Source organism: Toxorhynchites rutilus, chromosome 3 (genome assembly GCF_029784135.1).
Source record: "Toxorhynchites rutilus septentrionalis strain SRP chromosome 3, ASM2978413v1, whole genome shotgun sequence".
NCBI lineage: Eukaryota > Metazoa > Arthropoda > Insecta > Diptera > Culicidae > Toxorhynchites > Toxorhynchites rutilus.
In genome coordinates this window covers 307887851-307905886 of record NC_073746.1, presented here as the reverse complement: position 1 = coordinate 307905886, position 18036 = coordinate 307887851, and the positions used below count along the sequence as shown (strand labels likewise).

The 18036-nt window shown below is 38.7% G+C and overlaps 2 protein-coding genes across 4 annotated transcripts in view; one reads left to right on the top strand and one right to left on the bottom strand.

Annotated features, from left to right (window-relative positions):
- Nucleotides 1-18036, bottom strand: part of LOC129772977 (interference hedgehog-like) — a 125739-nt gene that overhangs the window by 80617 nt on the left and 27086 nt on the right. The window lies entirely within an intron of this gene.
- On the top strand, nucleotides 14166-16625 carry LOC129772979 (protein fem-1 homolog C-like). Its single transcript, XM_055776529.1, has 3 exons — nucleotides 14166-14211; nucleotides 14362-16396; nucleotides 16455-16625. Coding segments are annotated over exons 2-3 (1983 nt in total). The 5' UTR covers nucleotides 14166-14211; nucleotides 14362-14414; the 3' UTR covers nucleotides 16456-16625.

The window sequence follows — 18036 nt, the reverse complement described above, 5'->3', positions numbered from 1 at the left end:
TGAATGAAACAATTTCCGAATTCAATTGAATTCAATATATTTGCGTTACGAGACCGTGTTAGGGAAACGCATTCTAGTCTGCACAAAAGCAAGCGAGTACAAAAGTATTCGCAGTTTGCATGTATTTGCAACACCTTGGCTTAGAAGTCTTTATAGGTGAACAGATTTCAATCGGAACAAAAATACTCCCGACCTGCATGAATTTGCAATCCCAACTTCCCTAGACACCTTGGTTCTGAAGCCTGTGTTGAGAAAACATATTTTAGTCGGAACAAAAATGCCCCCCACTTGCATGAATTTGCAATGCCAATTTTCCCAAGCTCAATGGATTTGAAATCTGTGTTAAGGAAACACATTTCAGTTGGAACAAAAATGCCCCGACTTGCATGTATTCGCAATTCCAACTTCCCTACGCTCCTTGGATTTAAAGTCTGTGTTAGGGAAACACATTTAGGTGGGAACAAAAGCTCCCCCTACTTTCATGTATTTGCAATGTCGATTTCTCCAACGCTGCTTGGTTTTGAAGTCTGTGTTAGGGAAACCGTAAAGCGGGCCGATCAAAACGAGGTAGTTAGGGTGTTTAGATAACGCCTAACATTTTACAGTTATTCAATTATTTATCTAATGAAAAATAACATTTTATTAGTTGTGATAGATGTGTAGAATAATTCCCTATCAATTGATGCAAACATCTCACCGATCCAGTAGAAAATGTTCGAGTTATAAGCATTCGAAATCTTGCATTTTTTTCCCTCATGTTCAGTGTTTATGTTTTCATTTTACCCCCCCCATATACTCCGGTTAGACGTAGTCCCACGTCAAAAAAAAATTTTTTTTCGAGATGACACCAGATCTCGACGCTAAATCATGTCTGATCGAGCTGAAACTTTGCACAGGTCATTTTTTTGGGCCAAAAAACAAAATGTACAATGTACAATGTTTTTTGAAATTTGAAATGACCGTTTTCGCTGCCACCCTAATATACATATCGCTCCATGCTGATTAAGTCGTCCGACCGATCTATTGGTCGGCAAAAGTCTGCAGTGTGCGGGAACTCTTAATGGTGTAATTACTTTTTTGCATCAGAAATCAAGTTTTCGTTTCACTTTATACGGACTTAAATATGAGATTGTGTCCGCGGGTAAGAGATTAGTGTCAGGAGGAAATAGAAATGTGGATTGAAGTCAATTGAATGAGTATTGACTAAAATAATTCATCAGTCATCCTCGCTCTCAACGCTCGTCAATTCATTTTCTGGTCAATTCACTTTCTGTTGACGGCGAATGCCGAAGTAGTCCCAGTCGAACCGAAGCTACTGAGAGTAGAGTCGATCTTCATTTTTCACCTTCGATGATTTCAGGCCCTGCTCTTCAACTCTTGCTATCTTCTGCTAATCTGCAGAAGATAGAAAGAGTTGAAGAATGCTGTAGTTTTCTCAAGCGGCGCGTTGGTTGTGAGATCCTCTTTTCGGATGCGAAAATGATTTTGCTATATCCAGCATATCCAGAGGAATTAGTTGATCGCGTTTTATTTATATACACATCTTTATGTGTGATAGTTACTCTAAATAACCCCGAAAGGAAACACAATAAACATTTTATTGAAATCCTTAAGATCTTTCGGTTTTGTTTCTTTTGGCTCATGACTGGCTTAATAACCTTTTCAAAATTCAGCAATCTCGGGGATTTGACATATTTCAGTCATGGAAAGCAACAACTCCGTCACTATCACGAATATCTCCCAAGCAACCTGTGTTGGCAAACCAATAACCATTTCTCAAGCACCGGCGAACACTGCTGCCGCCGCCGTCGCCGCCGCCGCATGGCTCCAGATGTCCACGCTACTAAACGATCGCCTAATGGGATTCTACGATTAAATGGAGCCCGAAAGATTTATTTTTATGGCAACCTAAATACTCACCCAGCAAGCGGCAGCCGAGTTTCTAGTCGCCTGCCGCGTTGGAAGCACACGCGAGAGTATCCCCCACACCCTTCACTCCACTGCTTCCTAAGGAGATAGAGAGAAAGAAAGAGGCTGAAATTCATCCCATGGACCTGGAATGATGCTGCGCGTACCCGTCAGCGCTGGAAAGCTTCAAACCACTTCGTCCCAGCCGTGACAGTGAAGAGCGCGATAGACGTGCGATAAAAACATGAAGGGTTTCAACTCGCTCGACTCGAGTCGCCACCGGCTGACGGGACGGAATGAGGAAAGACAAAAAGAAAAGTAACCCGACTTTGAGTAAACGACTCAGCCTGACTGGCTGGGCCGTATGTCCATATATAATTTATTTATTTATAAATTTTGTAAGCCAATTTAACGGTTTCTTAGCCCTTGTGTGACTCGTATACGTGGTCCGACTGATGCGACATGGGCTCCAAGATAGATATCTTTCGGGAACGAACAACACACGCGATAATCGCTACCCGAAGAACCCAGACAATGGCAGTTCCCTAAAAAGGACACCATCATTATCGCTACTTGAACCCGGAGCCATGGCCTGACCGGAACCAGTTCTTGGAACCAAACATGGGATCTGATCCTGCGGTCGACACCACCACCATCACCTCCATCATCGTGTCGTGGTGTAAATGGAGCAGGTTCAACCCATCATCTCGGACGAGATTCCATCACAGTTCGCGCGTCTAACATCTACCGGTACCATCTTTCCCCAAGATGGTTAAATCGGTCGTCCGTAGCCTCCTAGTTCCGTAGTCCAAGCATCACATTCGTCATCAGGTTTTTTGTCTTCCATTCTCTCCCTCTCTCAAACCAAGCTGAGTTCAATTTGGAGTTCGGACTTCGGATTTTGGGACGAACGAACCCTCCTAATTAGCCAGATCTATCAATCGCCCAATCACACATCCGTCGGATTCTCCACTGATTACCACCGTTCGTCCTCTTATTAAGAGTGTCTCTGCGGGTTTTTTTTTAATTTTCTTGACGTTATCGTGATACAATGTCTAATCGTTCCATCTGGGGGCTGCCAACGGCGGCCAGCCATAAAAATTCCACCGGCGCAATGATTTTCGCCAAAGTCCACCGTGGGGGGAATGCATGCATTTCAAACCGACTTTGAGTTTGAACTAATAATCGTAAAGTTTTATTGGTTATAAACTTGATTGGTTCGATGCACAAGCAAACATTCCATGCGGGACAGTGCGGAGGGAGGGGGGACCGATAGCTGCTGTGTGGTATTGCGCTAAATGTTTGCCGAAACGATTTGCGTGTTGTTCTCGCGGTTGAAGATTGCCAACGGCAGAAGGCATAAGAATGGAGGTTGTTGGTCGTTAAGGAGATGTTGGAATTGATGGGAAAATGGAAACTGGTATTACTCCCACTTTGACAACTGAGATGGGCTGAATTTCGATGTTACTTTCTGTGAGAACATAGTTTTCTATTATGTTAAAGTTATATTCGGTCAAACGTACATTCAGTTTTAGATGTATACTAGCTGACCCGACAAACTTCGTCCCGACCAAGATGGATTTTTATCAATACTTCCAAACATTCACGATTTCTTACTGAGCGAACGTTCATGGATCCAATCGCAGAATTATTCATCGATTGATCTTCTAATTGCCCTTTTACAATTTCCTTTTAGTATAAATTTCCTAGTACTTCAACCGAAACTCATCTATTTATCTTCTATCTATATATATAAAAATCTCGTGTCACGGTGTTTGTTACCAAACTCCTCCGAAACGGCTCGACCGATTTTGATGAAATTATACTCAAAATACTTGGTAGGTATGAGAATAGGTTGTAAATCATATATGATACCGGTAGGATACCGATAACCATACATTTAATACCGAATAGGGTGGCTCTATGCAGAAAAAAAGATCGGGATATTTTTTTTTCAAAAATTTGACTTCATACCATACATATAACCTTAAATGTTGACCACAATTCCCTGTTTTTAATTGCGATTTTATTATTTTTATGTCAAAAATATTCTAATAATGTAACCGTTGTTCGTTTTTTCAACAGAACGAATTTATTTAAGTTGTTCAATGACTGATGGCGTAACGCCCGCTTCATTGAACATCCATCTACAGATACACAAGTAACATCAATTCATCTAAAGCAGGGAGCATCTCCGACGAGCTGGAAGCCTTTTTGAATGAGCACAATGAGTTATCGAAATTCTTCAAATCACATTTGCTCGGATTACAAAATGACAATCACGCTATTGCCATCAACCCTGACAAAACATCAGCTGGAGAGCACGTGTGTAGATCCAAAGCACAAGCGCTACAAATCTAATGTTTATGCAAATCTCTTGCATAAACATTAGACCAACGAGACCCCGTCACAGATACTTAATTCATTATGAACATCATTTCTCATTTTGATTTAACATTTATGAACATGCGACGAAACAAACAGAGGGCGCGCTCGAAGGACTTTTATGTTTATCATATGGTGATTTGACATGGTCAAGAAACGCCAATTCAAGATATCGTAAGCTGTGCCAACAATTTATGGTCGACATATACGCGAAGGTAGAGATTGAACGACTGCAATTCTTACTACACAATCAACAAAAGCGGTGCGAGGAATAATGCATTCACTTGCGAGACACTATCATGAGCAACGCCGACACAGCTTTAGTTATAGCCAGGCCAAAGCGCAATACATTGTCATGACATTGCGCGTGTGTTCTAACACAAAATGAAGTTCGATCGTATTCGTCCCCACATATTGTTGGTTGTATTCTGTTGAATGGAAAAAGCGCAATTTTGCATTCTGTCCAAGCTCAAGTCCAATCGAGTTGAGCAAATGTGACAACCTTGCCACGCAATTCGACGTAAACAACATTGGTCTCCATGTTCCATTTCTATGAAGCAAAAATAGTAATGGTTTTTCGGGTGGAATAAACACGCAAAATTTAGCATTCAAACACATTCAAAACAAATTTAGCATCCAATCGAAATCGAATAATAATTTTCGTTCAAATTTCAACAATTTAGAATTATTTCCGGAATTATGCCCATCAGATAGAGAGTAAATTGAACCACAAATACGGATGACTTATTTTGACCATTGTTTCGCGACAAGGCGAACGAATTTAAGAGTGTAAAAGTCGATTTCGATCGAATTGTAAAATCCGATCACTCATATGCATATATGAATATTGAGTTCTACAAATCGGTGAAGAGTAATAAAAACATCCATGAATAAAGGAAGCAATATGGCTGTGTTTCAAACTTAGATTACCGATGTGAATACTCCTCGATTGAATGACAACGATAAAATAACGCGATTCCAAACAGGCGGATTAATCAGCTCCATTGAAGTTAGCTGGCGTATCGCTGTTTTCCAATTTATGAACGCGACCAAGCTGTTATAAACTAAGCCATGTTGAAAATCACATGCACGTATTTTCTAACAAGGAGACAGCAATAAATATTGATTTTCTATATTTCATTTTTTCTACTTTACGACAAACTTTTTTTTTCTTTATTTTTTAGACTTTCAGCCTCCTGGGCTGGTTCGTCTCAGAACGATAAACTTATAATACTTTTTTCAGTTGACGTTTAACTTTTAAGAGATCAAAGATGTCAGTTACGTTAATGAAATACACCAAGAAACATCATATAACCTTTCGTTCAAATCATTTAATTCTTTTTTTTATCGGTCACATTCGATTTATTTTAAAGATCGTTAAAATATTCAAACACACTTACAATACATTAGTGTGTTTTATTCAACACCCAAAATATTCACTAGAAATAATTTTTTTGGCAGAACACGTTTGCCTGGTCAGCTAGTATATATATAACAATGGAGTGATGTCTGTCTGTCTGATTCTTATGGATTCGGAAACTACTGAACCGATCGACATGAAAATTGGTATGTAGGGGTTTTTGGGGTCGGAGAAGGTTCTTATGATAGTTTGAGACGCCTTTCCCTCTCTGAGGGGGGCTGCCATACAAATGAAACACAAATTTCTGCATTACTCGAGAATTAATCAAGCAAACGAAATAAAATTTGGCATGTAGAGGTTTTAGGATGCAACAAATGTTTCTATGGTGGTTAGATACTCCTCCCCTCTCTCTAAGGGGGGCCATACATTTATTTTTGCCATACAAATGCCATACAAATGAAACACAAATTTCTGCATTACTCGAGAACTAATCAAGCAAATGGAACCAAATTTGGCATATGGAGATTTTACGGAGCAATAAATGTTTTATGGTGCGAACTAAGCAAACAAATGGAATTGAACTTAGCATATAGAGGTTTTAGGGAACGATAAACGTTTCTATGGTGGTTCGACACCCCTCCCACCTCTCTAAGGGAAGGCTACCATACAAATGAAACACAAAATTGTGCATAACTCTAAAACTAATCAATCAAATGGAGCCAAATTTGGCATGTGAAGGTTTTTGAATATAATAAATGTTTCTATGATGGTATGACTTCCCTCCCTTCTCTTAAATGGAGAGGGGGTCCCGTAAAAATAATACACATATTTCAACCAAATATATTCCAACCAAACATGACAATTGATTTTTTTGTTTATGTGATAAAACGCATTCCTATATCTTCTTCCATTTATATAAATAAAAATGGATCACCGAATGTGTTGATAAGAGCAAAACTCGAGAAAGGAATTGTCCGATTTAGGGCTGTCTTAATTCTATCATATTTTCTGTATCAAACATTTATTCCATGTAACGGAGAAATATGATAGAAGTACTAGGAATTTTAAAGTAAAAGGTAATTTTAAATGGTAGATTAGAAAATCAATCAATAAACAGTTCTGCGATTGGACCTATGAACATGCGCTTAGTAAAAAAACGTGAATGTGATAACGAAACATAAATTTTGGGCAGGACGAAGTTTGCCGGGTCAGCTAGTTATAATATAAAATTACCCCCACCCCCTTCAGAGGAGGTAGGTATGTCAAATCGTCAAAGAAACATTTCTCGAGCCCAAAAACCCTTACATGCAAGTTTGGCTCCATTTGCTTGATTAGTTCTCAAGTTATGCAGAAATTTGTGTTCACCATCACCATGGTGGAATAAAGTGTGCTCCAAAGTTTGTCATGAAACTGATACTGGCGAGAGTACGACAATGGCCTATCGAGACAGACCGCTATGAGCACTCTTTGGGAATAGAGAATGCGGGGAATAAAGAATGCGGGGTCGGAGCCACAATAACGAAAGTGAGGAATACTCTGATCGTTGGATCAACAGTTTTGCGAGGAAGGTTCGCCCAGATTCGGTTCCAGCGCAAAACCGAACTTTATTGTTTTTGAACTTTATTGTTGAACTTTATTTGAACTTTATTGTTGAACTTTATTGAACTTTATTGTTGTATTTGAACTTTATTGTTGTATTCAGGCGCGAAACATTAAAAAAACTGAAATTCCAGTGTTTCATAATTATAGAACCAGATGGAAAAACTCTCACTCCTATACTAAATTAACGTCAATTTCACATGAATTACATTAAGTTTTTAATTCGTAGGTCATCTTTAGTTCTCAGTCAGTTCAAATTTCCCGTTCGGGGTGGTTTCGACCCAGCTGCGCCATGTTGTAGTGTGTATTTTGTTCGACGCAGAGGATACTGCTCGTTTAAGCTCTTCAAATTACTCGTACTGCTTGTAAGCTGCATCTACTATTCGTACGATCACTCCTCATACGTTCTTGATAGAGTTTTGATATGGTAAACAAGCTGACCAGTCCAGAATTTTAAGCCCCTATTCATCAAACCATGCCCTGATCTTCCAGATTTTATGGATTGATGCCAAATTAACCCTATTATCACATTGTTTTTGATGCAAAAACAGCAGTAGATGGTTATGAAGATGGATGGTTACAACATGGCGCAGCTGGGTTGAAACCACCCCGAATGGGATATTTGAACTAACTGAGAGCTAAAGATGACCTACGAATTAGAAACTTATTGTAATTCATGTGAAATTGACGCTAATTTTGTATAGAAGTGCTAAACTATATGGGCCTTCCACAAGGTTCTTGTTTCAGCCCCCTGTTATACCACTTTTTTGTTAATGATATCGACAATTGCTCTTCGGGAAAATGTACGCTACGACAACTTGCAAATGACGGGGTGGTTTCCATTAGGGGATCCTCCTCCATCGATCTGCAAAAACCATTACAGGATACTTTGGACAATTTGTTCATATGGGCTATCAAGCTTTGTACCGAATTCTCTACGGAGAAAACAGAGATATGGTAGTTTTTTTTTTCTAAAAAGCACCAACCCACAAAATATCCACTTCATTTATTCGGCAAAACAATAACCCACACTATGAATTTCAAATATCTTAGTAACTATTTCGATTCTAGATGTACCTGGGGGAGACATATTGCGTATGTGAAACAGAAATGTCTACAGAGAACTAGCTTCCTCAAGAGCTGGAACTGGCACGTGGTGGGGTGCCCATCCAGGAGACCTCAGAAGTTTGTACAAAACAACGATATTATCAGTCTTCGAGTACGGTAGTTTTTGGCTTCCCAACGGCAGCTAAGACTCATTTTCCAAAGATGAAGCGGATACATGCTTGCGTATTGATTTGGGTTGCATAAAATCGGCCCATACGATGAGTCTTGTGGTTACGGCTGGAGTACTTCCTCTGCCTCTTCGATTTATTGAACTGTAATAGAGATATCTTATACGCTGTAAGATTATGAATCCATTAGTAATTGATAATTTCGAAGAACTTCTTCAATTGAATCCAGAGTCAAGGTTCACCACCTTATATGTTGAGTTCCGTACACAAGGATTGCAACCTTCGTCAAGCATCATAAACCAAGACTGTCTATCGTACTTCTGTGATTCCGCTGTAAATTTCAATTTAACCATGCATCAAGAAATACGCGATAGATATAACATACACTTTTTGTGCTTATCCCACGGATGTTTTCTCCGAAATTTGGTGAAGTAAGTTCTGATAGAATGTTTTTTACTGATGGATCATGCATTAATGGCTCCACTGGTTTTGGCATATTTAACGAAAACTTCAGTGCCTATTATAGGTTGAGAAATCCCTGCTCGGTGTACGTTGCGGAAATGGCTGCAATCTTTCACTCTTTGGAGAAAACTGAATCCTTGTCGATTGATCACTATTTTATCTTTTCAGATAGCCTCAGCTCAATCCGTTCGATAAAACCTATGAGAGCATCATGATATTTTCTTATGAGAATAAGACAGCTCTTGGGTAGATTAGTGGAAAAATCTTATAGGATTACATTAGCCTGGGTCCCAGCCCATTGCTCCATTACAGGTAACGGGAAAGCGGACTCGTCAGCTAAGCTCGGATTTTTGAGCGACAAATAACCTGTCATGAATTTTGTTTGTACTCCTCGTAGTTACGTACTCTCCAATTGGTAACACATTTGGAGTGAAGAAAATATGGGTCGCTAGTTACATACAATGATTCCCAAGGTATCGAAAAATGCATGGATCAAGGGATTGAATGTAGGTCGCGTGATGTCCCTCCTCGTGTCTAATCATTACTTGTTAGATGCACATCTGTATCGCATTGAGATCGTTGATAGTAATATTTGCGTTTGTGGTAATGGTTATCATGACATTGAGAATGTGGTCTGGTCCTGTGTAAACTTTCATTCTGCCAGGGCTCATTTATCGGATTCACTAAGAGCATTAGGAAGGCAATCTGACTTACTGGTTAGAGACATCTCAGCTAGTCTCGACCTCAACCTTATTCTCCCTCTTTGCCAATTTCTCAAAAGAAATGATACAACTGTTTGATTCCTTCCCTCCTCATCAAACCAAACCTCCCCACTCACTCCTTCCTAGTCCTAAATTCCAATCCTGTACAATCCATCTAGTGTTAGATCTAGTTTTTTTTTTTTGAATTGTTACTCCTAATTATCTGTAAACGTTAGATAATAAGTAATTGGGTCTGAATAATAAACGTTCTTGGAAAAAAAAATCAGTTCACTGGCGAAAACCAGAATCTTCACTGTTGACGCACCGATACGATTAGCCTTGATCGTTGTTGTTGACAAATGGACAACAAATCACTATTGTTTTTGTAAGCAGACAAACAATTTAATTAAAATAGATGTGAAGAGTAAAAAGTTAGATAGTGAAAAGATTGAGTAGAGTTGTTGAGTTTTGAAATTTACTGAGTTAAACAATCGTTAAAAATTGAGAGAAACGTGAGTAGAATGAAATTGAAACGAAGTATAGCGGAAATAGTAATTTTAATATAAATTACAGGAAATACAAGAACAAAGAAGGGATTGCTAAACGGAGAAATGAATTTAAAATAGTAGAAAATAAGGAAACTATTCATGTGAGTTTGAAAAATTCATTAATTGTATAATTATCAATATTCATGTGAAAATTCTAGTTTGGAGCCGTTGAATAAAATAGACGAGCTGCGAAAAAGTGGTTCATATTTTCTGAAACAGAAAATCCCTTCGAACATTCAAATCGCTCCACAAAAAAAAGTCCTATAGTTTTAACCCCTTCTCGTATATTTAATACGTCACACATCAAGTGATTTCACTACTCTGCTGAGCGTTCTAGCGCCCTATATTATGCAAGTACACCACGAGTGAGACTCGATGTTGTATGGGAAAGGGTTAAACCGCTTAATTTGGAGGCCAATTCACGAATCCTTTACGAGAAATTATGCGTGCGTCGAACTTTTTTTTCAATAAATCTTTTATGGTACGCACTAACGATTAAACATGCAGCATATAAACAAACAATATTCCCAGGTATTGCATATATGCGATGCCCGTTTCGGAGTGCCATGCTGCAACACTCCAACACGCATACAAAACAAAATCTTTTTTCGCCTTTTTTCCAGAAAAAACTTTTGTTCGAAAATTCATATCTTTTGAACTACTCAACCGATTCAAATGATCGGCATTTCAAATTAAAGACAATTAGTTGGTATTGTTTAGAAAAATATTACACTTGTAAAAAATTTTGTTTTTGTTTTTAAAAAATTATAACTTAAAAACGAAAAAAAATCACATCTCTGAATTTAGAATGTTATGTAAAAAGCATCAGTTTTCAATAAAAAAATATAAAAAATAGAGATCCCTCTAGTCCAAAGCCATGAAAACAACAATAAACAAATACAATCAATAATTACGAAAACAAAATCCGAATTTTTGGCAAGCATAATATTTCGTAAATAGACTACGTAAATAGCTTTAATTTGATATATCGAACATCTGAATCCGTTAAATAATTTGAAAGTTATGAATTTTCAAAAAATGTCATTTTCGGGAGAAAGGCGAGAAAATGGATTCTTCGGACCACCCTAAAATGGAAATGGGCACCCTAATGGAAAAAATACGGGTCTATTGTTTTGCGATAAAGAATAAAACTACAAATATTCACGAAAATCTGAGAATCACAATTTCGATTTGGGATGGAATGGCTGAATAAGTCTATTGAAGCAAATTATCAAATCAAGTTTCAGCATCAACATTGCTCACTGTCTGGAGCAGCGGTACTCAATCTTTTTTTGCATAGGGGCCACAAACACGTGTTATGCATGATGTCGAGGGCCACAAAAATATTAATGATGTAAACATGGAACTACGTAATTATTGTCGGCGAGAACAAATATTAAAAAAAAATGAAATAATAAATCTCATTGATATAAATTTTTCGATAGTGATGACAAGGAACGCTTTCACTTTGTCAATGTCAAATTAAGTCTAAGCATTAACACTGAAACTGAAAAAACTTATCTTCGCTCATATCCAAGTAGTTTTTCAGTACCTCTTGGCAAAATTATATCTCCAACGCAGAACGAAACATCTCAGAAGACGCAGAACAGCAATAGAAAATCCGAACCGAAACTATTGTGCGGTGGCGGCCGAGGCGAAAGCAATAACATCGAAATAAATGTTCATCATAAGTTTTCCACCGAAGAACACTACTCTCAATTCGGAAACAATAATTAAAACATAGAAAATTGAAGGAACGATTGAAAAAAAATCACAGATAAGTCATTAACGATTTATCAGTCATCTAGCTAGTGACCGGGCGGAAGCAAAGCTTTCCAAATGGTATTTCACAAGGTGTTGTTTAGTTTAGTTTTCCAAATTGTTTTTTTTATTTTCAATGCTAATAGTGAATTAATTGAGATAGTAAGACTTTAATTCAAAACATCATCGTTACACGTGGTTTTGTAGACGCAGCTGAAAATGATGATGCATGAATCATTCTTGTTTTTGCGAGAACAAAGCACACACTCAAAACAATACACGTAAGGCACTCGGTATGCATTGCGACATTCTTTTCGTACTACACATAGTGCGGCCCCAGGCGATTATATATTCATTCCACCACTACCTTTATCTATTTGATAAAGCATAAAATCAACCATTCTTGCAATCTCCTAGGTATGAAAAACGACAATATACATCCTATTGAATATTTCTCTTCTGCTTTGATTCTGTTTTACACTATGCTTGCTTCTTGCATATTCAGAAGATGCATTCTGTGGCGAAAAAAAATTCAAATTTCTAAAGTAAATAAGGGAAATTTGAGAAATCGAAATTTTTTTTCGATGCCAAATGACTTAAAAATGCATGAAACGTGGAGAGTCACCTTGAAAAAAAATTTTTGGCCGAAAATCGACCTTTTGGGACTTAGCCTCAGAGGCAATGAAGGTATGCGAAAAAAATGTCGAATTTAAAGAATCGACCATGTACATTTTGTTTATTGGCCCAAAAATTGACCTGTGCAAAATTTCAGCTCAATTGGGCATGATTGAGAGATGCCACAGAGCTCTCAAAGAATCTTCCAAGGGGGAAGATTTTCGGGTTTCAAAAAATTAAAACTTTGAGCGCTTTGAGGCACCGATTGTGTGGTCCGATTGAGCTGAAACTTTGCACAGGTCATTTTTGAACCAATAAACAAATTGTACATGGTCGGTTTTTGAAATTCGATAATGAATTTTTGTCCATACATCCATTGCCACCCTACCCACTACAGATTCAATTATGATGTGATGCAATAATACAGAGGCACTCTTCACCAGACGGCATGCTCATACTGTGTGAGATCTATCTTTCATTCTTCCTTAGAATCGAGCAGAACCACTGTGTGGGACATAAGCATTGAGAAAGACAGCTCTCTGATAGTTGAAGTAAGACGACTTGAATGACGATGATAATTATGTTTTAAATTATAGAGACATGAAAAAATTCATCAGTTAATTCGCTTCTAACCTTAATAAAGACCAATTTGGAAAAGTAATCTAAACACTCGGCCTTGAGAAAGATCATTACGAAAGCCTCGCTGCCGTCTGGACCTTTCATCCGCGCTTTCTTGATGAATGAAGTTAGTTTTGCCACAGCAGCGATAACATGCTCCAATCACTGCTCAATTATAACTGAGTGGATTTCCGAGCGGGCGCCAGTTTATATAGTTTTTCGCGCGTTTTTAAAGCAATTTTGAGGCTATAGAAACAAGTTTTCGGATCAGTAATTAACAAGCATATAACGCGTAGACATTTTATCTTTCAAATTGTTCGGGCGCAGGCGCAACCCGTCAGAAATAATAGCAAATTATCACTCGCTAGAAAACCTAAACTCTTAAAAGTAGTTCAAAGATGAACTGCTCGTGATAACTGCGGTGAAACTGGGGATATTTGCGTTGGAAGGAAGAACGAATGGTGTCTCGGTTAACAAAATTGTATTTTTTATTCACGGTATTGGAAAGGAATCACACCATTGCGTTCACACGTGGAATAGTTGAACCATCGTCGGTAAGATGCAACTGTACTTTTCGCTTCTGCATTCTCCTTCTGCTGTTGCTGTTGTTGTTTCTGTTGCTGCTTATTGCGCAGTAGTCGTTAGAACTGCGCTTTGGTCGGTGGCCCACCCTGTAGAATTATTATCGATACTTCATTTTTCATTAAATGCTTTGATTAAGCGAGTGAACGAGACCATCTTCCAGACACTTTCCAAACACATCTAAATAGATTTCTGAGCGGGCGCCAGCCTATATACAGATTTTCGTTTTCGAAACTTTTATCTTACACCCGGTACAGAAATGTAAGGCGTAGTCCTACGTCGAAAGAAGGTGAACAAAAGTTAAAATAATGGTGTAATATTGCTAGCAACACTGGAGATGTTGTCCATGCGCGCACACATTTCTCGATCGTTTGCTTTTGTCGCACGCAAACAATGGAATTCAACCCCTCATCAACTCGGTTTCTTTTCATCATCAGGTATGGTTCCATTATTTCATAGAATGCAAGAACAGTATCGCACATGCCATTGCCCAGAAGATATCCATCTCTATATTGTCTCCGGTAGCTAAAGTGGGTTGCTATAGAATAAAGACTGGTAGAAATACATATTGTTGAATGTATCCATAGACATAAAGTCCTTCAAAATCCCAGTGAAACGAAGTGCACCTCACCGTAACGCAATGGAGAGTGGATCGTGCAACTGCTGCAAGAGTGAATTGGAACTCATCACCAGAGATCTATTCAACGAGCTTAATAACAGAGCAAAGAGACTATCCTTACGTCTTCGGAAACGACTTGAGAGTTTGTCTCGTTCCGTCCGCAAGGCAGTGACGGAGCAAATAGAGGACGACTGTACGCCACTGTATCGCGCCTGTTACAGAGACAAAATTGAGATGGTAAAGTATTTAGTAGAAGTGTGCGATGCTGACATCGAACTGAAGTGTAGGTTCCGTTGTTGCGAATTCTATGAGGCGAGGAGTTGCACTAGACCAACGATTGACAGATACACGCCGCTTTGTTTTGCCTGCAAATTCGGATGCTATTCCACCGTGAAATACTTGATCCAGCAGGGTAGTAAAGTGAATGACCGCACCCAATGCGGCACAACGCCGCTACTAGCCGCCTGCAGCTATCCGAGCATCGACGTAGTACAATACCTAATAGCACACGGAGCGGATGTCCATGCTAAGGATTACAACGGTACGACTGGTCTGATGTTTGCGGTCGAGTCGCTGCAGTTGTGTAAATACTTGATCGCGAAAGGAGTAGACATCACAGCGCGTGATGTGGACGGCAAAACGGCTCTGCACTATGCGATTGAGAGTAAAAATTTAGAAACTACCAAACTGCTGCTAGATCACGGATCAGACCCGTACCTTCAAAGCCGTGACAGAGGCGATGCTCTGTGTACAGCGGCCATCGTGGGGGCAACTGATATACTATACCATCTCATCGACCGGTTCAAATGGCTGCTGGGGAGGCTAGCCTCAGCTCTCGAGTTGCTTGGGTCAAGTCTGATCGGTTCTAATCCCACAGCAGCAAACGAGGTAGTACATCACTGGCGAAAAGCTTGCCTCTTTCGATCGTATCATGTTCTGCTCCGAAAGCGGCGAATACAATCCGCCTTCAGTCAACACATCGAATTTGAATCTTTCACTGAGTTGAGGCAGATTTCCGCAAATCAGGATGCGATACGAGTGCAAGGAATATTAATTCGTGAAAGAATACTGGGCAATGGACACGAGGACTATTCGTCGTATTTGTTGAAACAAAATGATATTCCACGTCGGATATCTCGCATCGAAATGTGGATTGAGTTGCTAGAGATTCGGATCACTGCTTGTACCGTATTGCACTCCGACAGCTGTCATATCGCATGGGCAATTATATTGTTCTGGCTAGATTCGATGAATGAATCACGTCTGCCGAAATTTAACTGTGTTTTATCTATGTTCGAACTGCTGGTACCAAATATCATCGAAGTCCGCAGCCAGCTTAACATTGAACCGTTCCACCTCGACCACAATCATAACTTCGATTATATGGTCAGATGTCTATTGCATCTTCTATACATTTCACTCGTCTTAGCCAAAGATGAGGACGAGCATATAGCGATTGATACCTGGGTTCGGCATCTGATCCATCATGATGTACGACACAAGTTCGGCGACTGGACTTTGCTGCATCTATCCGTCATGAAGCCGAGACTGTTCTTGAGCAAATATTACGACTATAGGGGACCACATACAGAATCGCTATTTCCGAATGTAAACGTGGTTGAACGGCTGCTGAAATGTGGAATGCCGGTAAATATATACGATTGTAATAAAGCTGCGCCAATACTGCATGCCTCCATACCACGTAACTACAAACGAGAGGTGTTCCAAGTCCTGCTCAATCACGGTGCCCATGTGTGTTTTCCAAATTTGGACGGCCACCTGCCGTCGGATTATATCGCGGAAAACCCGGAAAACGACACCCCGCTGATTGAGTACATCACACTGAAATGTATCGTCGCGAAAAAGATCATTGCGTCGGGTGTCCCGTTCTGGAGGCAACTCCCCAAAACTATGTGGAGCTTCATCTGGGCGCACGGAAATGCTCCTGAATGGGGCAGTCTACAATGCACCAACGGCTCTTGCCTTTACCCTTCCGATGATTGGTATGTTATTATTTCGTGCAGTCCATTCACACTTTCCATTTACTCTTCATATTTTCAGAGCATCAGAACCGGAAGAGTACCAAATAAATCCTCGCACGGTCGAGCGATACACGAGTTTAGATTCTAGGAAATTGTTAAGAAACCTCAAATCCGAAACTCTCTGCCAATGCAATGAGAATTCCAGATAAACCTAAGAAGGTTAAATACAAAGATTAACTCGAAAGAAAAATATTTTTGTGTAGCACTTATGCAATATGCAGATCCGAAACATCGAGATAACTGGTCATCGAGATCATGGGCTCTAATTCCAGGCGGCAAAAAGTCCGTTTTCATGGGATGTAATGGTCTCTACCGATCTGAATGTGATGACTGCTCTTTATTTATATTTGTCCACTACATGCCTGATATGCCAAAAATCGGTCTATCGGAGAAGAAATTCGGAGAAAAGTGCTTTTTAAAATCCCCATTCAATCGTGCATTTTGAAACTGGTTTTAGTTAGGAATTAAAGAATAACCAGAAAAATGTTTCTTGTAAAATATATTAAATTGCTCAAAACTGGTATATTTAGTCCTTTAAAAAAACGGTTTTTTATTTCTTACTTAGGGTTGACCGTTAAAGCGATTTCCGATATTTTACCAGTAATTGGTAATGAAATGAGCTTTTCAAGAGGAATACTAAACCAAAACATACGCAAAACCCCCTCCAAGTTATTTTTTTTTGCAGTTTTAGTGTCAAGACAGAAGAAATTATAGCGGCTTTCATCATTTTTGGAGAGTTCACACTTTTTTTGCACAAAATATCAATATTTCGGGAGCATTGTTTTTTTAGTTTTTAAAATACGTAGTTTCAATTTTCATGATGATTTTGATGAAACACATTTAAAAAAATGTTTTAAATCGCTTGACAGATTCTCACATTCCGAAATCCCTCAATCCGAAATACATAAATCCAAAATCCCTCAATACAGAAGCCCTCAATCCCAAAAATCCTCAATCCAAAATCCATCACTGCGAAATCCTCCAATCCAAAATCCCACAATCTAAAATTCCAGATTCTCACAATTCGAAATCCCTCAATCCAAAATCCAAAATTCAAAATAAAACATACAATTGAATAGCTGGGAGCGTTCGTCCGCATGCGAAATGAAACACAAACACAAACACACCCTTTCGCTACGAGCGTCGTCTATAGACGACATCCGCGCGTCGACCTGTGTGTACGAGTGTCGTCTATTTTAAAAAATTGGAAAATTGAAAAGTGGAAAAATATTAAAAGAATAAAAGATTAATAAAAGAATAATAGAATCATGAAAAGATCTACACTGGAAGAATTTTAAAACTGACAAATTAAAAAACTGAAAAATTGAAAACATTTCAATAAATCGAATTGAAATATTCAATAAGTCGAAAACATTGAAAAATGTAAATATTGAAGAATTGATGTTGAAACATTATAAAATTGAAAAATTGAAATTTGGACAAATGAGAAAATGAAAAATTAAACATTTAAAACTTTAAAACATAGAAAACAATAAAAACTGAGAAATTTATAAATATAATGCATTAATGACGTGGAAAATAAAAAAAAAATTGGAATTGAATGAAATCGAATACTAAAATTTGAAAAATTGACTTTTTTT